The sequence below is a fragment of the Nyctereutes procyonoides genome, unplaced genomic scaffold, assembly GCF_905146905.1.
Source record: "Nyctereutes procyonoides isolate TBG_1078 unplaced genomic scaffold, NYPRO_anot_genome, whole genome shotgun sequence".
NCBI lineage: Eukaryota > Metazoa > Chordata > Mammalia > Carnivora > Canidae > Nyctereutes > Nyctereutes procyonoides.
The window spans coordinates 5,769,152-5,791,715 of NW_026575040.1; the positions used below are offsets into that span (position 1 = coordinate 5,769,152).

Sequence of the window (22,564 nt, forward strand, 5' to 3'; positions counted from 1 at the left end):
TTACATATATCTTTAAATTATTACCTTATAAGCCACACAAGAGCAAGAATTTTGTCTTATTCATCTTTATACCCCAACACTTTGAAGAGGGCCAATCACAGACAAACTTAGGATTAATGTTTGTGGGATGCATAAATGGTAATTAAGACATGTATGAAATTGATTCCTTTTTCCTAGTACAACATTAATTCTTTTTTTTTTTTTTTTAAGATTTTATTTATTTATTCATGAGAGACACAGAGAGAAAGGCAGAGACACAGGCAGAGGAAGAAGCAGGCTCCATGCAGGGAGCCTGATGTGGGACTTGATCCCGGGTCTCCAGGATCATGCCCTGGGCTGAAGGAGGCACTAAACCGCTGAGCCACCAGAGCTGCCCTACAACATTAATTCTATAAAAATGATAAAAATTAAAGATTACCTGGCATCACCCAGAATTGAAATCAGACGGTACTGGGGTAGCTCGGAAGATGCGACGTGTGCTAGGATCCCAAAGAGCCTTTCAGCCATTATCATATCATTCTGCGTCACCTGAAGAGATACAATGGAGAGGGGACAAAATGACACTGTCTCTAGCTTGGCACAATTAGTGCAATTGCAAAGAAATTTGTAGCATGAATATTTTCTTTTAGTTCAGGAAAGTAGCTCCTCCTGGGCTGTGAGAGGAGAGTTCTCATTGACATCACTTTCTTCCCTAACTTAATTGGAATGAAGATGTATAAATGTGGCTCATGGTGATAGAGGACAATAGAGTTGATAAGTTAGCTCTGTCTGAAAGCAGTGTTCCTTGAGAATTATACTTGAGGCAACTTAAATTCTGAATGATTTTTTTTCAGAAATCCTATAGTTTCTTTGGAGTAAAATGATTTAGGGTGAATATTCTCAAGTATCAATGGAATAGACTCATTTTTAATAATATGTCAAAGGTAAAGCAAGGTATTGCTCATACTTTGCTTCTGTAAGAATAATTTTGTCCCTTTCTTAGAGATGGAACATTAGATAAACAAGGATACTCTTGTTCAGTCTAATATTATGTCCACCTTTCTCTCCACAAGGATTAACTTGCCAGGTATAAGGATTAACTTAACAGGTATTCTCTGTGAGGGCTTATTCCTGTGTTAACCAAGAAAGTACTAAAAACTAAAAGTGGGGGGTGCCTGGGTGGCTCAGTCAGTTACGAGTCTGCCTTCAGCTCAGGTCAAGATCTCAGGGTCCTGGGAGATTAAGAGTGTGCCTTTGGCTCAGGTTAACATCCTGGGGTCCTGGGATTGAGCCCCCTGTCAGGATCCCTGCTCAGTGAGGAGTCTGCTTCTGCCTCTCACTGCCCCTCCCCACTCCCACCCACATTTGTGTGCTCTCTCTCAAATTAAAAAAAATCTCTTGAAAAATTTTAAAAATAAAAGATGAAAGTGGGACTTGGATTAATATATGGGCACATTTTATTTAATATAAAGTAAGGTTGCTTGTATTTTTTTTTTTAAGATTTTATTATTTATCCATGAGAGACTCAGAGACAGAGAGAGAGAGGCAGAGACACAAGCAGAGGGAGAAGCAGGCTCCACGCAGGGAGCCCGACATGAGACTTGATCCCGGGTCTCCAGGATCATACCCTGGGCCGAAGGCGATGCTAAACCACTGAGCCACCCGGACTGCTCCAGTTGCTTGTATTTTAAATACTATGTGTTTGTCTAAATAATTCAATGATTCCCAACCAGGGACCATTTTGGCCCCTAGGGAACATTTGACGTCTGGAGACATTTTTGGTTATCACAACTAGCAGAGAGGTGCCACTAGAATCTAGTGGGTTGAAGCCAGGGATGCTGCCAAACATTCTATGTTGCACAGGGCAGCTCCCACAACAAAGGATTGCCTGGCCAAAATGTCACAGAGAATTATACCCAGGCTGAGAAACCTGGGTATAGTTAAATTTTGGAACTTACAAAAATTCATTAATACTAGCTGTAAGATACTCCACAGTCGTTTTTCAAAAAATAAACCCATAATTCACAAGCATCTTATATACATGACTCACTGAAGACTCACACTTTCCCTAAGACCTTCAGAGTTCACAGTTCTCAAATCTTTCCTTTAGCTGACAACTAAGTTTGTTTGGTCTAACATAGTCACCTAGTGGCCAGTGCAAGCCACTACTCCATCTTTTCTTGATGCTCACAATTCAAATTTAATTTTACCTCAAGCAATATTACTCTCTCTCACATACAAAGAAAAGTAGGTACATAGGATAATATTACTACGCATTGCCAAGGTTGAGATAACCTTTATTTTGGCTGTTAATAAAGAGTCAAATATCCCTGGCACTGACATTTTAGAAACTTTAAATCAGAGTAAGTTACATTGGTTCTTTATAATTCTTCTGCATTTTATGTAATTATATTGTACCATTCCTTCCTATTTCAAGGTTTTACAAACATTGGTACACCTCTATTAGTGATCCATGTCTGGGTAAATATACTACTTAGGTTAATGGAGTCAACAGTTTGGCCATTAATGAAGGAGACTACTCATCCAGAGCCAAAACAACTATTCTACTTCCAGTCCAGGGTAGCTTTGCTACCCAAAACTTTGGGAGTAATTATTAGGTCTGACCAATGACTCACAACCTCTCTGGGAAAGAATTAGGGAGTATACAAGAGTACACAAGACTGAACCCAATCTCTTGGGAACTAGCTGGAGAAATCAGTAGTCTAAAGGTTCCAGATTTATCCTACATCTTTGACAGATGGCTGATACTGTGGTTATGAGCCTACCATGGTTGATGCAAATTTCACTTAGCTGTTGTACACTGACCCAAAGCTCTCCAGTCTCTTAACGCTCTAAGATTTTTGGAGTGCTCGGCCAGAGGTACTTGTAGTGCATCAGCTGCAGAGAAATACAGTTGCTATTACCACTATACTGGCAAATTTCATTACAGCTTATTTTACAATAAGGAGGTCTTCTGAATTTTAAGAGATAATTGTAATAATACTGGCAGCATATTAGAGATTTTCTTTCTTTGGAGGATGATTCAAATTCAGCGCAGGAATTCCACAGGAGTGGAAGAAGCATAGTTTCTCTCTTTTCTTCCAAAACAGTATTTAGAGAACATGGTCTTTGGATAGCAGGAAGATTACCCTTGTGACAAACTTAGCAGAATCAATCTGAAAAATAACCCTTCACTAATAATATTCGGGGCCTGAGTTATACAGTGCAGGTAATCCACAGGCAGCTGTTACATACTATTAAAGCAGTCCAGACATTTACATATGCTTGTTTTATTTCCTTTTTTCCTCATTTTTACTTTCTCTTCTTTTACCTTTCTTCCTTATTTCTTCTTATCTTTTCTTTTTTAAATCATTCTTCTTTCCCTGTGTACATTCTCCTTTTTTCTCACTTTATTTCTCCTTTCCTCTACCATGACCCTTGTCAGCTGACCTTTGGGTATTACTTCCCCATCCTTCTCATGTGCCCGGCAGTCTGCAAAACACTTTGAAACATACAAAGATCACAGTACCTACCTAAGTGGTTTTTTTTTTTTTTAAACTGTCATCCTACCAACATTTTACTTCTCTGAACATTTACAAACAACAGTAAAAGTATTTGCTATTCACCATGATTTGGCTGCTATTTTTAAAGGCTGCCTAGTGCTTTAGAAGTTTTGTTTTTTTTTTTTTTTTGGATAGATCTTTAGCTTTTTAATGTTGTAAATGTCAAGATTTGGGAAAGACCCACAATATTTCTCAAAATTTCTATCATGGTTCCTGAAATTCCTGGCCATTTTTTTTTACTATTTCCCCTAAAATGGAATATTTCCATTCTACAGTTGACTTGGTGTTTAGCTTACCTCGGTCCCATTTATTTTCTGCATGCTAAAATGGCTCAGCCTAAACAGTACATAGTATTTCCAGAGTGTAAAATTGACAACTGGATTTCCTTGAGGATCAATTGTCAACTGGTCGACACGACGGAGTTGAGCAAGTGCATTAAATTGTTGCAGCATTACAAGATTTGTTTCCTTGAATTTAAGGTGCTGCAATGATAAAACACAAAAAAAGAGTTAAACATTGAATTACCATCTTAAAAATTAAAGTTTCACTGATCACTGCCCAAGAAATCTGTAATTTAGGCTTGACTAATACATTTTCGATTACATTAAATCAACTGAATCTACTAAATTTATGTAATTGTAATCCATCTGATGCATCATTGATGGAATCCATTAATCTACCCAGTATTGAATTCAAAGTGATTTCCCATTTGCAAAGGATGCACTCCATTTACTAGCAAACTAGGGTCCTTAAAATTAATGTTCAATAATTCAGATTTTTAGGCATTACAGTGATTTTTTTTTCATTACAGTGATTTTATATGCTTTACAGTGAAATTAAATCTACAAAGGAAAGATTAGAAATAAAACATCCAGAACTTTATAAATACAGGACTCACAATGCTTCTGAGAAGCATTAGTCATTATTACCTGTATCTTGCCAATTACTACACAGGCTAGTTAAACTGGCCATGGGAAAGGAGAATCATTAAAACTGAAATGCTAATGTAAGTGTTCTTTCTGTGAAATTGGATGCTCTTTTCTGAACATATTGTCTCCACTTCTATCTTCTTTACAAAGGATGGTGTGGCAAAAGAAAAAGAACTATAAGAGGGCAGGTGAAGGAAATTATATGGCTAACAGAGAAAAACACAATAATAACTCAAGGGAGAACTCACAGTTTCTACAAATACAAATACATACTAATAAGTAATATAAGAGTACCACAAAAAGCTAATTGGAAAAACTGGAAAAAGCTAATTTCTCAACCTTATTTTTTTAAATAATTTTAATTCCAGCACAGTTAACACACAGTGTTCTATTAGCTTCGGGTGTACATTATAGTGATTCAACAATTCTACACATTACTCAGTGCTCATCACAATGGTGTACTCTTAATTCTCTTCACCTATTTCGCCCATCCTCCCACCCACCTCCCCTCTGGTGACCATCAGTTTGATCTCTGTAATTGAGTCTTTTGATCTTTCTCTTTTTTCATATATATACATATATATATGAAATATATGTTTATTGCATATATCCTTATATACATATACATTCATACCTACATACAATGGAATATTATTCAGCCATTAAAAAAGAATAAAATCTTGCCAAATATCACCCAAGTGTCCATCCATTCATCATAGTTCCATAGTTTGGCTATAAGGGTGCACATAACTCTTCAAATTTGTGTTTTCATACTCTTTGGGTAAATACCTAGTAGTGCAATTACTGAATGGTAGAGTAGTTCTATTTTTAATTTTTGGAGGAAACTCCATACTTCATCCGCAGTGGCTGCACCAGTTTGCATTCCCACCAACAGTACATAAAAGTTCTTTTTTCTCCACATCCTAGCCAACACCTGTTGTTTCTTGTCTTTTGGGTTTTAGCCATTCTGACAGGTGTGAAGTGATATTTCATTGTTTTTTATTGCATTTCCCTGATGATGAGTGATGTTGAACATCTTTTCGTGTGTCTGTTGGTTATCTGTTTGTCTTCTTGAAGAAATGTCTGTTCATGTCTTCTGCCCATTTTTAAATTAGATTATTTGTGTATGGGCTGCCCGGGTGGCTCAGTGGTTTAGCGATGCCTTCGGCTCAGGGTGTGATCCTGGAGACCTGGGATGGAGTCCCACATTGGGCTCCCTGCATGGAGCCTGCTTCTTCCTCTGCCTGTGTTTCTGCCTCTCTCACTCTCTCTGTCTTTCATAAATAAATAAATAAAATCTTTAAAAAAAGGATTATTTGTGTATTTGTGGTTGAGTTGTATAAGTTCTTTATACATTTTGGATACTGATCCTTTATTGGATATGTCATTTGCAAATATCTTCTCCCATTTAATAGGCTGCCTTTTAGTTTTATGGACTGTTTCCTTTGTTGTGCAGAAATTTTTATGTATTCCCAATAGGTTATTTCTATTTTTGTTTGCCTGGTCTCAGGAGACCTATCTAGAAAGAAGTTGCTTTGGCCCATGTGAATTAAGTTCCTTTGTTCTTTTCTACGATTTTTATGGCTTCAGGTCTCACATTCAGATCCTTAATCCATTTTGAGTTTATTTTTGTTTATGGTGTAAGAAAGTGGTCCAGTTTCATTCCTTTGCATGTAGCTGCCCAACAATATTGTTGAAAAGACAGGTTTTTTTTTCCCGTTGCATATTCTTGCCTCCTTTGTCAAAGATTAATTGACTATATAATCATGGGTTTATTTCTATGCTCTCTATTCTGTTGCATTGATCTATGTGTCTATTTTTGTGCCAGTACAATACTGTTCGGATTACTACTAGTACACTACTAGTATACTACTAGCTTTGTAGTATACTTTGAAATCTGGGATTATGATACCTTCACTTTTGTTCTTCTTTTTCAAGATTGCTTTAGCTATTTGGTATTTTTGTGGTTCATACAAATTTTAGGATTGTTTGTTCTAGCTCTGAAAAATGCTGGTGGTATCTTGATAGGGATTGCATTAAATCCGTAGATTGCCTTTGGTAGTATGGACATTTTAACAATATTTTTTCTTTCATTCCATGAGCACAGAATACCTTTGCATTTCTTTGTGTCACCTTAAATTTCTTTCATGAATGTTTTATAGTTTTCAGAGTACGGGTCTTTCACCTCCTTGGTTAAATTTATTCCTAGATATTATTTTTGATGCCATTGTAAATAGTACTGTTTAATTTCTCTTTCTGTGACTTTATTATTAGTGTATAGAAATGCAGTGAACTTCTGTATATTGATTTTGTATCCTGTGAACTTACTAAATTATCAGTTCTAGTAGTTTTTGGTGGAGTCTGTTAGTTTTCTATGTATTGATAGTATCATGTTGTCTGCAAACAGTTTTACTTCTTTCTTACCAATTTGTTTTTTTTTTAATTTTTTTTTTATTTATTTATGACAGTCACACACAGAGAGAGAGAGGCAGAGACACAGGCAGAGGGAGAAGTAGGCTCCATGCACCGGGAGCCCGACGTGGGATTCGACCCCGGGTCTCCAGGATCGCGCCCTGGGCCAAAGACCGGCGCTAAACCACTGCGCCACCCAGGGATCCCCTTTCTTACCAATTTGGATGGCTTTTATATCTTTTCTTGTCTGACTGCCATGGCTAGGACTCCCAGTACTATTCTGAATAAAAATGGTGAGTAGATATCCTGGTCTTGTTTCTGATCCCAGGACAAATCTTTCAGTCTTCCACCATTGTGTAGGATGTTAGCTATGAGTTTTTGTATATGGCCTTTATTATGTTGAGGTGTGTTCCCTCTAAAACTACTTTGTTGAGGGTTTTTATCATGAATGGATGTTGTGCTTTGTCAAATGCTTTACTGTATCTGTTGAAATGATTGTATGATTTTTTATTCTCTTATTGATGTGATGTATCACGTTGATTGATTTGTGAATAATGAACTACCCTTGCAATACAGGGATTAAATCCCACTTGATCATGGTGAATTTTTAAAAAATGTATTGTTGGATTTGGTTTGCTAGTATTCTGTTGATAACTTTTCCATCTATGTTCATCAAAGTTATTGGTCTGTAGCTCTCTTTTATTGTACGTCTTTCTCTGGTTTTGGTATCAGGGTAATGGAGGCCTCATAGAATGAATTTGGAAGCTTTTCCTCCTCTTCTATTTTTTGAAACAGTTTGAGAATAGGTATTAACTTGTCTTTAAATGTTTGGTAGAATTCACCTGTGAAACTGTCTGATCCTGACTTGTTTGTTGGAAGGTTTTGATTCTGATTCAGTTTCATTGCTGGTAATTAATCTATTCAATTTTTTCTTTTCCTGATTCATTTTTGGTAGTTTATATGTTTCTAGGAATTTATAAATTACTCCTAGGTTATCCAGTTTGTTGGCTTATATTTTTCATAATATTTTCTTGTATCCTTTATATTTCTGTGGTTTTGGTTGTTATTTCTCCTTTTACTTTTTATTTTATTTGAGCCCTCTTTCTCTCTCTCTCACATGAATCTGGCTTAAACGTTTATTAATTTTGTTGCTCTCTTCAAAGAACCAGCTCCTGGTTTCATTGATCTATTATTTTTAGATTCTATTTCACTTATTTCTGCTCTTTTTTTTTTTTATTTCCTTCCTTCTGCTCATTTTGGGTTTTGTTTGTTCTTCTTTTTCTAGCTTCTCTAGGTGTAAGATTAGGTTGCTCTGAGATTTTTTTCACTTCCTAGGGTAGGCCTGTACTGCTCTAAACTTCCCTCCTAGAACACTTTTTACTGAATCCTAATGATTTTGGATCATTGTGTTTTCATTTTCATGTCTCTATGTATTTTTTATTTCCTCTTTGATTTCTTGGTTGACCCATTCACTGTTGAGTAGCATGTTATTTAACCTCCATGTATTCATCCATTGTGTTCTTTCCTGATTTTTTTTTTTTTTTTGGTAGTTGATTTCTAGTTTCACAGTGTTGTGGTCAGAAAAGATGCATGATATGACTTCAGTCTTTTTTAATTTGCTGAGACTTGTTTTGTGGCCTAATATGTGATGTATTCCAGAGAATGTTTCATGTGCACTTGAAAAGAACATGTATTCTGCTGTTTAGGATGGAATGTTCTGAATATATGTTAGATCCACCTGGTCCAATGCATCCTTCAAAGCCTCTTTCTCAAAAAAAAAAAAAAAAAAAAAAAGCCTCTTTCTCCTTGATGATTATCAATTTGGAAGATGTATCCATTGATATAAATGGGGTGTTATGTTTTTAGCTGCTTAATGTATTTGGGTGCTTCCATGTTGGGTGCATAAGTATTTGCAACTATTACAACTTCTTGTTGGATTGTTTCCTTTATTATATAGTGTCTTTGTCTTTTGTTACAGTCTTTGTTTTAACATCTATTTTTTCTGGTATAAGTATTGCTACCACAGCTTTCTTTTCACTTTCATTCGTATGATAAATACTTTTCCATTCCTTCACTTTCAATCTGCAGGTGTCTTTAGGTCTGAAAAGAGTCTCTTGTAGGCAGCATATAGATGGGCCTTGCTTTTTTATCCATTCCATCATTCTATGTCTTTTGATTGGAGCATAGTCCATTTCCATTCAAAGTAATTATTGATGGGTATGTACTTATTACTATTTTATTGTATATTTTATATTTGTTTTAGTAGTTCTTCCCTGTTTCTTTCTTCTCTTGCTCTCTCTCATGGTTTGCTGACTTCTTTCTCTTTATTTTTTGCCAATTACTGGTTTTTGATTTGTGGTTACCATTAGGTTTATATATAACATCTTATGCATATAGCAGTCTGTATTAAGTTGATAGTTGCTAAAGTTTGAACCCATTCTAAAAGCACTGAGTTTTTATCCCTCTCTCCTCCACATTTTAGATATATTGTGTCATACTTTACATCTTTTTCTGGAGACTTTGACTGATTTTTATGGATATACTTAATTTTACTGCTTTTGTGCTTCCTACTTTTCTTACTCCTTAGAGTCTTTCCTTTCCACTCAGAGTCCCTTTTAACATTTCTTGTAGGGCTGGTTTAGTGCTGATGAATACTTTTAATTTTTGTTTGTCTGGGAATTTCTTTTTTTAAAATTTAATTTATTTATTTGTGAGACACACATACAGAGAGGCAGTGACATAGGCAGAGGGAGAAGACATAGGCAGAGGCTCCATGGGGAGCCTGATGTGGGACTCTATCCCAGGACCCCAGGATGATGACCTGAGCCAAAGGCAGATACTCAACCACTGAGCCCCAGATGACCCTTGTGTGGGAATTTCTTTATCTCTTCTCCTATTCTGAATGATAGCCTTGTTGAATAGATTATTCTCGGTTGCAGATTTCTTTCTTTCAGCAGTTCAAATATATCATGCCACTTCTTTCTGCCCTGTGAAGTTTCTGCTGAAAAAAATCAGCTGTTATCCCTGTATGTAACTATTTTCTCTTCCTTTGCTGCTTTCAAAATTCTTTTATCACTACATTTTGCCATTTTAATTACTATGTGTCTTGGTGTGGACCCCCTTGGGTTCATTTTGTTGTGGGCTCTCTATGCCTCCTGAACCTGGATTTCTGTTTCCCCAGCTTTGGGAAGTTTTCAGCTACTATTTCCTCAAATAAATTTGCTGCCCCCTTTTCTCTTCCTCCTCTTCTGAGGTCCTGATTCTGTGAAGGTTATTACACGTATGGTGTTGCTGAGTTCCATAAGTCTATTTTCATTTTTTATTGTTACTTTTCTCTCCCCTGTTCAGCTTGATTGCTCTTCATTACTCTGTCCTCCAGATTGCTGGTCTGTTCTTCTGCTTCTTCTAGTCTACTATTTATTCCATTTAGTGTATTTTTAATTTCAACTACTGAGTTCTTCATCTCTGGTTCTTTTTTATGTTTTTTTTTAAATCTCTTCAGAGGGTCTCACTGAAGTCCTCCACCTTTTTTTCAAGTGAGTATCTTTATAATCATTACTTTAAATCCTCTATCAGGTACATTACTTATCTCCATTCCAGTTAGCTCTCTTGTGATTTTTGTCCTGTTCTTTCATTTGGGACATATTTCTGTTTCCTATTTTGTCTAACTCTCTTTGTCTGTTTCTCTGTGTTGAAAATGTCAGTTCATCTCCTGCTTTTGAAAGTAGCAGCCTTATAATAAAGAGTCCTGTAGTGCCCTTGCAGAGCAATATCCCCTATTCACCAGAACCTGATACACTTCAGTAGTATCTCCTGTGTGTGTTTCATGTGCCCTGTTGTGGCTGAGCTGTGTTTGCCTTAAGTCCAGTCACTTGCAATGGCTCTTGGCCTGTTGTGGGAGAGGGAAATGGTCCCTATGTTGTTAGTGGACCAGTTAGGGGGGCTGTCTTGGCTTGAGTTGAGTCAGGCCAGGTGTTTGCCAGAGCAGGGCTCTTTCTCATTGTTGTCCCCTGAGAAGCATTCACTGGTGGGCAAGGCCTGCACTCAGACCCAATATCTGCCCCCAGCCCATTGCTGGTGCCACAGTCAGACTGATGTGTGTTGTTATCTTCCTCTCTGACCAGGGCAAGAGTCCCTTTGGAGTAGTGTTAGCCCCTTTTGGGGCTGCTTCACAGTGTCAGGTTTGTGGCACCACTTTGGAATGACTCTGGTCAAGAGCATGTTAGAGGGGACAGGTCCCATAGGAGGGTACAGCTGCAGGGTACATGGTGCCACCAAGGTCTGCATCCATCCACTGCAGGGAGGGACTTGCAGCCACTCAGGAAACCTTCTGCCCAGGTCAGGATGGAAGGGGCATGTTCACAGAAGCATGTGAGGATGGTGCATGCTGTTCACAAGCTAGGTGGAGAGTGCTGGTGTTGTGCTAGTTCCTTCATGTGTCTGTGTATCTAGGCTTGGAGTGGGAGGGAGATGGCACCTGCCAGCATTTCTGTTCTTGGAAAAAGTCTCCACAAGATCCCTGCCCCTCCAGCACATGCTCTTAGGCCAGTAAATAAATCTCCTTCCCATAAATCCCAGGTATTTTTCAAACTGCTGCTTCTATACTGTATGTCAATGGGGCAGTTTGTTGTGTCATATCTTTAAAGATAAAGATTTAGTTTCCTCTTGCCCACTCGCTCTCCCAGAGCCGTGTTTGCTTATTTTTAAATTTCCAGGGGTTAATCCCCACTGATTGTAAGAACTCATGGAGTTAGGCCCCTCTGGTTTTCAAAGCCAAATGTTCAAGGGATTTGTCTTCCCTCCCTCCCTGGGAGGCCTGGCATAGGGGTCTGTCCCTTTCCTCTCCCGTGGACAGTCCCACAAGTCGGTTTACCTTTTGAGCTGTCTCTGCCCTCCCCACCCTCTTCGAGGTGGCCCCTTTGTTACATTTAGCTTTGGAGAGTCTGTTCTGCCAGTCTTCAGGTCATTTTCTGGGTTTTTACACAATGTGGGTGTTATCTACTTGTATCCACAGGATGAGGTGAACTTAGGATCTTCCTACTCCACCATTTTCTCCTTCTCGAACTAATTCTAAATGAGCTACCAAAATTATTTTAAATGTTGTTAGGAGACTACTATAAAAATTATATACAAATGTATATGTCCCATTAATACTGGGTAGAATAAATGGATACATAGTATAAGATTAGGTGAAGTCCTGAAGAGTGCTTTATAAATAGAAATACATAATTTGAATGAAATTATATTAGTCCTTTATATTCCATAAAGAATTATTATATAGAGAGATAATTTCAAGGCCACTTATGAATACTAATTTAAATCCCAGATCCAGAAAATCAACACAAAAGCTTAATCTCCCTGCCAGATAGAAACTGCATAAATAAAAGTTAAAACAGGTCTTTGGCCTGAACACACAAGTCATGACTGAGAATAATTCAAATATACTACCAAAAGGAAATGTTTACCAGAGAATTAGGAAATTTAATCTTCAATTTGGGAAGCACTTGGACAATTTCATCAAATTCTATGAAAGTGAAGGACACTGTTGTCACCATTCCTGCTGTCTGAACACTCCAATTCCGATCTAGAGATTCCAGTGCTCCTGAGCCATATAGAGAAAGTGTGTCCCCATCCACTTCAACAAGGTGTGTGTCTGTGACAGATAAACCTTGTAAAGCACTGGTGAGTCCTGAGTCCAGAGACCTGGAAAATGCAGCATACAATGAAAGTCTTATCATGAAAAATAAATAATAGACAATAAAAGCTTTTTGGCAAAGGTATTTGAAATTTTAAATTCATTTTTTGGTTTCAATAATTAAACCCAGAGCACCAAAGACTAAATTTCAATAGAATATTGGGAACTTGTGTATTCTTCTAGTTATACATTTTAATTCAAAAAAAGGCACAGAGAACAAAAAAAAAAATACCACTTTAAACCCAAATTATTTATATCAATTAAAGGTACTGATATCCTATTTAGTTTTAAAACAACCAACTTAGTATATCATGGATATCTTTTCTCTTTTTCTGATTCTTTTCATGATAGTACAAATATGTTTTCCTAATCTATAAAGTATTCTGCTGTCTAGCAGGAAAAAAAACGCACTTTACAGGACACTATTTCTATATTAAGAACCATATGAAAATATATCTATAAAACAGTTGGGAAGACACATAAATACTGTTAACAATAGTTTACCTCTCAGAAGCTAGATTAAGGGATAACTTTGACTTTCTATTTTTAAATACCTCAATGTTGGCTGACATTTTGCAATTGTATACTACAGTTATAAGTAGTAAAATTAATGAAGATTTCTTCCCCATTTTGAAATTAAAATGAAAAATAATCCACTATTTAATATCTGTCTCTCTCTATATATATATGTATATAAAGACACACACATATATATAATATACACAAAATCACATACTCTACTGAAAATAATTGTTACTATTTCCAAAGTAGAAGCCACATTTTTTTTTGCAAAAGGTACCCAAATGATAGACAAAGAAGAAAAGAAATAGCTCAACCCAACTCAAATTTTCTGATTTGTGAACAGAGACATAACTATTTACTTACCCAGTTTCAAATCTCAAACAACATTTTACTTTTGTTCTATATGCTTTCATTCAGCTATCTTTACTTTCCAAGAGTATTTATTTACCCTTACTAATATTAGTACTTTGCCTTGCTTTGTGCTTCTGTAAATTTTAATATACTTCTCCAATATATCATTTCTCTTAGTGTATCATAAGTATATGTTTACAATTTGCCTTCTCTATCAGTTAATTCCTGGACGCTAAAGACTATATTTCCTCATCTTTGGGGCACTGAAGCCTAGTAATATATTTTCACAATGTATGTTAAATAAATGGATTATTAAGGATCTTCAAATTTTTTATAATGCTGATATTGGAGGAGAAGACTGACAAACCATTACCTTGTTTTTACTATGTTTTACTGGACTTATGTGTATTTATTTTGGAGGCATCAGTTAGCCCATAACACACCCGTGCATACAATAATAAGCTGGGTAATAATATCAGTCAATTTGAAGTGAATATGCAACCAAGAAAATACAAAGAGGCTGGATTTCTGCCAGGCTAGGACCTAGGACAATGATTATTATATGGCAGTAGTTAAACATTTAATGAGCAGTAGTATTTGAATAACCTATAATCCTATAAAGGTAAAGGCTGATAACAGAATTTAAAAAGATAGAACTAGGAGTTCCTTATATTGTACTTTGTGTGATACCTTTGTGTTGAGCTATGTAAACACATAATTATTTCTGGAATAAGATAAAGGATAGAAGTTATATTTCACTGCTACTAAAATATAGACGTCTTGCTGAAAAGAGTGCATACCCCTGTTACAACACTTAACATACTACATGGCAATTACCTGCTTACTTGTCTGTCTCTCTCACAGTGATCTTTGAGGGCTCCAACTTTGCCACATTTAGTAGATCCACCATCTAGCATTGCTCCTAGCATATTTTATATTCAATAAATATTTCTTGAATGAATTAATCAAGTGAAACAATTATGACGTTTTTAATGATTGTCTACTGAGTCTTAAGAAGGATGTTCTGATTGTAAGCTATGGTTTGAACAAAGGGGCAGAATCAGTGATCCAGATACAAAAGGGTTAGCAAAGTGCTCTCAGGTAAGGCAAAGGCAAATAATGAAGACATAAGGTCAAGGCAAGAAAAAAAAAACCTAGCTAGTTGCCTAATGGCCATGATACCCAGCAAACCAAGTTCATTTTAATGTAAAAATGATGAAGAATCAGAGCTATGTATCAAAAATACGAATAAATCCTTTGAGAAGGGCATTGTACTATATCACATTTTTGGAAGTATGTTACCTTTCTTTTTCTTTTCCATGTGATTAAAAGTAAAAGAATATAAACTCCAAGATAAAAGTCTTTCATCAGAAAGGGATTATTTATTTTGTAGAAAGGTTTGTCAAGCAGTCTGTTGGGAAAATAAGTGAAATAATAAGCCTAAACTCAGGAAAATAGTAATATGGTTACAAAAGAAAGCAGAAGTAATCTCTAATTTGTATAAATCTCATTTTGTAAAAAACAAAGGTGAGTTTTCTGGGCAACAGGAAATGTAGCACCTGTTAAATTAGGTCACACTGTTGCTAACTCATTTTAGTTATTTTCTGAATGAGGCTTGAATTTAGCCTCAAACTCTGGCCAATATAGAGTAGAGGAACCTATTCTTCAGGGAAGCTGTGCTCTAATTTGCGTAAAAAATTACTTGGAAAGTTTTCCAAAAATGTTTATATGTTGGGGATTGTCCTTCCAGTTTTCCTTGTATGCTTGGTAGATATGTCCACATCTTTGCAGTGATACATACTACATATTATTTCATATGTTCATTCATTCATTTATTCAGCAAACATTTGCTGAAAGCCCATTATATACAGGGCACTGCTAAGGATTCTGGCATAGGCAACTAAATCATCTGTATTGATAAGGACAGTCAGTATAGAGATCATGTACAAGTGCTGAGTGTATCAGAACTTTTCTTCACTTTCATAGGGCTATAGTCTAAGAAATATAACTGCTCTAAACATACTCTGCAATCAATTTAATAAATACATGAAATATAATTAAATTGAAATGACCTCAACCTCTCTTAAACAAGTAGGTTTATCTGTAGAGCTTACTATGTATCAGGTATTATGTTTGGCACTGGGAATATAAAGATAAATTAAGATTTACTTGCCCTTAAAGAGCTCCCAATATGGATGAAGGGTAAAGAACAAGACAAATATATATATATATATATATATATATGATTATATATAATATATATAATAAAATACATATATATTTGGGATTATATATATAATATATATATAATAAAATATATATATATATATATTTGGGATGATATATATATATAATATATATATATAGTAATACAATGTGCTCATTTTCATATAATGAATATTTAAATGATATGCTGTGAGAATACAGAGGAAGGAATTCTTCCAGGAGGGATAAGTCAGTTTTCAAAAGGAGGTAGCATTTGAACTGGTCCTTGAATGATGCACAGTAGAGGTTCACCAGAAATAGGAGTAAGCACACTTCAGGTAAGAAAAACTAAATGAAGAAAGGTATAGAATCCTAATTATATATAACATATTCAGGTAAGAACAATTTCCATATGGCTAGAACAATGAAACAACTGGAAGAGTTGTAGGTGAAAATGAAGATGAAAGGTCAGATTTTATCCCGTAAGGTTGAGGAGCAGAAAAAGTAATAAAAGAGCAAACCAAGAGGTAACAGGACCATATTTGATGCACATTTTTAAGCACCTCCAATGTGCCATGCATGGAGCTCAATATAAAGATGAACACGACATTTCTTTATCCTCAAGGATCTACTTCAGACAGATAAGTTGGTCATCTTTGTGGGAGACGTAGCAGGGAAAGGCTGGATGAAGACAGATTAGTAGGAAAACCAGTGCTATAGCATCAACTGGATCATATAAGGGCATAAGAAAAAGAAGTCATGGTATAGTGGAAATGGAATTGGCAAGAAAACCAGACAGACCTTAGTTCAAATCCCAGACCTGTCATTGATAAACAGAGGACGTTGGGAGCAAGTTATTTAATTTCTTTATAGTTTCAGTTTCTTGTACATAAATGGTAATTATAATACATATTTTTTCAAAGTTGTTATAGATTAGAAATATTCTAAGCCATATCTTATGCTCAGCTCAATACATTTTAGTGATTATTATCAATAAAAGAAGAGAACATAGATATAACATGTTTAAGAAAAAATAAAAGCAGAACTTAGTGACTGAAATTGGAGAATAAAGGAAAGGAAAGAGTCAAATGTGGCTCAAAATTGTAGAGTAGGTGACTGGGTCAAGTGGTCTAGTTTTCTACCCCTGTCTAGTCTAAATTAACACACTGAGAAATGTGGCATTCCTATGGAGAATCCATGTTTTAAAATTTGTTTTCCCGTGAAGCCTAATACGTTTCCATGTATATTTCCCACTTCAAATATTTATAGAACAGTAGGCAGCCTGCCATCAAATAGGAATTCTCTCCAAGATCCTCACAATCAAGTGGCTAATTACAAGTACAAATGTTCATTTAATCAACCTGATCTTAATATAGGAATCAGAAAAATATTCTATGCCTTCTTGATTAGTATAAGACTCCAAGAAAAGACAAGGTAATTAATTTAATGCAATAAAGTAACAAGTTCTTGAAAGCCAGGCTAAATAAAGAATATACTCTTAAATGCCTACCCCTGGAAAAAAAAAGACAATATTTCAGAGGATTATGGGGTTTTTTGGTGTGTTTTTAAAAATCTTTAGGTTTTCTATAACAGGCTAGAACAGAAAGACTTAAAATATTTCGGAAGATTCTTTTCCCAATGAATAAGTGGTGCTGATTCCTATAATAACGTATTTTATGAATTTCTATTACAACATTCGTAGGTGTGGAAATTCATTTTATGCATTATATTTTATTATGGTAGTGTTGGCTAAAGTACCACAGTCTTCATAGACAGGAAATGACCAAAAATAAACCAGCTTCACTGCATGCATCCAATGTAAGCAAAGAAAACATTACACCAAGTACTTTCCCATTTCTGGCAGGGAAAAGAAACCTGTAATATGTCATTTTACTGTAGAGCTGTCCCAAGTACAGTGAACAGTGAAATCATTAATGGGATATACCAAAGTTTTACAGAATTTCTTCTCTTTATGTGCCTATAATTTTTTCATGGATACTTGTTTCCAGGCATTTAGTTACACACCCATAAGCCAAAGGTCACAGACACTCTAACACAAGAATTAGCCACTTTTTTGGCATTATGAAATACTAAGGACTATAAATGGGATTGTTAAAAATGGAAAAACTTATGTAGTATTAAGAAACAAATTGGAACCCTAAGGAAGGGACTTTGTGACCCTCTGACATTCTACCTTCAAAAAGAGCCAGGTTTATATCATTCCAGAAAGATGAAATTTAATTATATTTTAAAAGACTTACAGAGAATATAGTAACATAACTTCCAAAATTTAAAACTTTCCACTGTATACTTTCAGATAAACTACCACAAAGACTGAACACATGAGTTTGAAATCTCCCTCTAAATGCCATTAAAGTAATTGAACTAGTGCAAACCCACAACAAGAAGTACAACAGTTGGGGGTGAGGGAGGGACAAGCTGCCATAAGAAGATTCAGAAAATGTCTGGAAGCTAGAAGTAAAAGAATTTTGAATGATGAAGAAAAACAAAGGAAGTTGTTGCTTGGAATATGCACTGGGGACAAAAACAAAGATGACAGGCAAACTGCCCAGTAGGACTTTTGGAAAGGAAAGAACAATAGATATGATAGAAGATGGGAGTAGAAATAAGACTTAATATAGGGGCATTAATTGAAGATCTATATAAGGGCCCTATCACCTACTTCTCCCACTGTCAATAAAACAGGCCAAGTGGCATTGCAGATCAGTGGGAGAAGGAAAGAATACCCAATATATCATTAGGGCAATTAATTCCTCCTATATGAGAAAAACCCAATCACACCTCAATCTCAAACTTAAAAACCAATTCCAAATATAATAAAAACTAAAATATGAAAGGCCAAATTTTAAAACTTTAGGAAGACAAAGTGGGAGAATATTTTTACAATCTCAATGTGGTAAAGGATTTTTTTTCTTAAATACAATCCAAATGGGTAAACCATAAAAGGAAAGGTATATATATTGGTTATCTTCAAAACACAAATGTTATTTATTTATTTTTTAAAATATATATAAATTTTAAAGATTTTTATTTATTTATTCATGATAGAGATTGAGAGAGAGAGACAGAGACAGAGACAGAGAGAGAGAGAGGCAGAGACACAGGCAGAGGGAGAAGCAGGCTCCATGCAGGGAGCCTGATGCGGGACTTGATCCCAGGACTCCAGAATCATGCCCTGGGCCAAAGGTAGGCGCTGAACTGCTGAGCCACCGAGGGATCCCCCACAAAAATTATTTAAAGGCAAAGACATATATGAGATTGCATGGGGGAAAGTAGAGAGCAAAAAGAAGGCCTGGAACTAAAATCTGAGTAATCCTACTACCTAGAGGTTGAGAGAATAGAAGTGCTTGAGGATATTAGAAAGATACATAAGGCAAGAAAAGGCTACTAGGAATATGCTATAAAATAATAAACTGTGAACAATGGCCCAAAAAGAAACCATGAGACTAAATTACATCAGGGAGATGGCAGGCTTCAGGAAGAGTAAGTTCCATTCAATAGATAAACAAGAAGTTCAAAGAAACTGGAATTTAGTAAAGGCGGCACAAATTTCTTTGTTTGATAAATAATAATAACAATAATAGTAAAAGACAGGCAATCAGAAACCAGATAAAAACAAAGTATGTAAGAAAACTATGGCTCAAATGAGAGACAAACTAAAGTCTGGTATGATTTTGAACATGTTGCGAAGTGTGATGAAGAGGGGGTCATTTGTATTTGATGCTAAGAGTATTTTCCTTGAATGGTTTAGGAAGCAGAAAAGGAGATACAATCACAGTATACTACTTAATGCTCAAGTAAAAGATAGTTACATAATCACAGAAACTTTAAACAGTGTTACTAGTTTTCAGTCTTTAGAAGCTACCAATTGACAATGTTATGGTTACAGAGCAGATATAAATCACATTAATGTTGAAATAAGTGAAAGTATAGCTCATAGAATATAGCAAAATTGGGGTTCCAAATAAGAGAAAATGGTAGAATGAGCAACCTCCAAACTCCTTTCCTCCACAAAAGCAACAAATATGCTAGCAAAAGCTGTCAGAATCCACTTTTTCAGAGCTCTGGAATCTAACAAGAAATTTACAATCACCAGGGAAATGTGTAATGAGGGAAAAACATGCTGAATTTCAAGAGGAGAGTTCTGTGCACTTTAACTTACCTGGTGAACATCTCCTATTCTCCAGCTCAGTGGTGATATTGAAGATGGCAGCCCATATTCTTTGTGTAAAAGAACAATACATACTTTACTCTCAAAAAATTGGGGTTGTGTGTTTTGACATGTCTGCTGGTTCTCTGAAGGATCAACTGAAGAGCCTGCCTTTGTTTTACCTGCCTCAGAGCTTTCCCTAGCCTGGGGGGCTTCCTGCATGGTATTTGTTGAAAGCATTTAAACACAAAAGTATACTAGGTGCACCACATGGGGCAAACAAAAGACAGCAAAAAATTTGAGGCTGGGGAAGGAGAGAATTGGGGGAATAAGGTCTTTGTTAAATTCTTGTGTATTCCAGGGAATCCAGGAGGCAACATTCATGTCCAGGGTTGGACACAACTCAGAAAAGACTTAAGAAGATCCTAAGAAGTCATCTCCAATTGTTGAAAAGCAAAGACAAGGGGAAGAATCTTGAAATAGAAAGGGAGAAGTGACAGATCACGTCTGAGGGACTCTCAAGATTAACAGCCAATTTCTCATCAGAAATCATGGAGGGCAGAAGGCAGTGGGATGCTGTATTTACAGTGCTGAAAGAAAAAAACTTTCAACCAAGAATTCTATATCCAGCAAAGCAGCACTTTGAAATTAAGATATTCCCAGATAAGCAAAAGCTGTGAGAGTTCATTGCTAGTACACTTGCCCCACAAGAAATGCTAAAGTAGTCACTTAGACTGAAATAAAAGGACATTAGATAGTAAGTCAAAGCCATATGAAAAAACGAAGAATACCAGGAAAGGTAATTACATAGGTAAATAGAAAAGCCAGTATAACTGTATTTTTGACTGGTAAGCCTTCTGTTTCTCTATATGATTTAATAGACAAATGCATAAAATAATAATAATAAATCTATGTTAATGTGCACATAATGTATAAAGACGAAATTTGTGACAATAACGACATAAACAGAGTGAAACTATATAGAAGCAAAGTTTTTATATATGATTGCAACTAAGTTGGTATTAATGCAAACTAATTTGTTATTAAGATGTTAAACGTAATCCCCAGGGTGACAACTGAGACAATAGCTAAGAAATACATACAGTAAAAGGAATGGGAAGAGAATCACAATGGCACACTAGTCACTTGAACACAAAAAACGTAATGGAGGAACTGAGGAACAGAAAAGCCACATGATAGAAATCAAAGAGCAAAATTACAGAATTAAGTGCTTTCTCATCAGGATTTGATAGATTAAACTTTCCAACTAAAAGGTAGTTTTTAGCAGAATGGATTAAAAAAACAAAACTCAACCATATGCTCTCTACAAGATTAAAAAACACAAACAGATGAAATTGGAAGGATGGAAAAAGATATTCCATGCAAATGATAACCAACAGAGAGTCAGAGTGGCTGCTAATACCAGACAAAATAGATATTGTGTCAGTAAGTGTCCATAGGACATTTTATATCGATAAAAGGGTCAATCCATCAGGATGGTGTGACAATTATAAACATGTTGCATTTCATGTCCAAAATATATAAAGAACTGGCAGAATTGAAGGGAGTAATAGTTCTGCAATAATAGTGGGAGATTTCAATACCCTACTTGTAATAACAGAATAACTAGACAGAAAAAATAATAAGGAAATGGAGGACTTCAAGAGTACTATAAGTCAACTAGATCTAACATACATAGAAAACTCTACCCAACAACATTAGAATGTATGTTCTTCTCAAGTGTGCATGGACCATTCTTCAGAATAGACTATATGTTAAGCCACAAAACAAGTCTCACACAGAACATCTCTGAAAACAATGGAATAAAACTAGAATTCAGTTACAGAGAGAAATCTGGAAAATTCACAAATGTATGGAAATTAAACTCTTAAACAATGGGTCAATGATGAAATCACAAGGGAAACTAGAAAAGTATAGCTCATAAAAAGTTGCAATGTAAAATAGTGGGAGAAGTAAAGGGTAGACTCGTCTTGCATAATGAAAACTTGAAAGCTACTATCTATAGAGGAAGAAACACAAAATAGAGGTTTAGTTATAGTAAATTACAGGAGTTATTAATAAAGGAACTCTAGGTATATAGTGTTGGGGAGCTAACGAGTGAGTGAATCCTTGTCTATTATAGCAAAAAATCTATCTAAACCTCATAAGTTGAGAAAGTATAATATCCATTTAGAGATTTGGTAGAAAAGGAGTTAGCTTAAGGAGAGCACATAATGAAATGAGCACTGGGTATTATACTATATGCTGGCAAATTGAATTTAAATAAAATTTAGGGAATCCCTGGGTGGCTCAGGGGTTTAGCACCTGCCTTTGGCCCAGGGCATGATCCTGGAGTCCCGGGATCGAGTCCCGCGTCGGGCTGCCTGCGTGGAGCCTGCTTCTCCCTTTGCCTGTGTCTCTGCCTCTCTCTCCCTCTCTCTGCGTATCTCATGAATAAATATATAAATAAATAAATAATCAATCAGTCTTAAAAATAAATAAATGAATAAAATTTAAAGAAAGGGAATTAGCAAGATATTATTTTAAAAGAACAAAAACAAAAACAGCAGCCACCCAGGTAAAAAGAAAATCAAGTGACTGTGCCATCAGAAAAATCAATGCAAATAGCGTTTCAAGATGAAGAGTGTTAACTTATGTCAAATGGTGTGGAGAGTTCAAGTATAAAATAAGGACTTCAAATTCAAAAAGTCTATCTGTATACTCCAGTAAGAACCCC

The 22,564-nt window shown here is 35.7% G+C and overlaps 1 protein-coding gene across 4 annotated transcripts in view; it reads right to left on the reverse strand.

The window, feature by feature from the left end:
* The window catches only part of LRRC49 (leucine rich repeat containing 49), a 152,044-nt gene that overhangs the window by 13,967 nt on the left and 115,513 nt on the right, over positions 1–22,564 (reverse strand). For all 4 annotated transcript variants that reach the window (XM_055320135.1, XM_055320136.1, XM_055320134.1 and 1 more), the window contains 3 exons: positions 12,349–12,586; positions 3,839–4,024; positions 419–528 (listed from right to left, as the gene is read on the reverse strand). In XM_055320135.1, the coding sequence (XP_055176110.1) occupies positions 419–528; positions 3,839–4,024; positions 12,349–12,586 (534 nt within the window). The remainder of the gene's footprint in view (positions 1–418; positions 529–3,838; positions 4,025–12,348; positions 12,587–22,564) is intronic.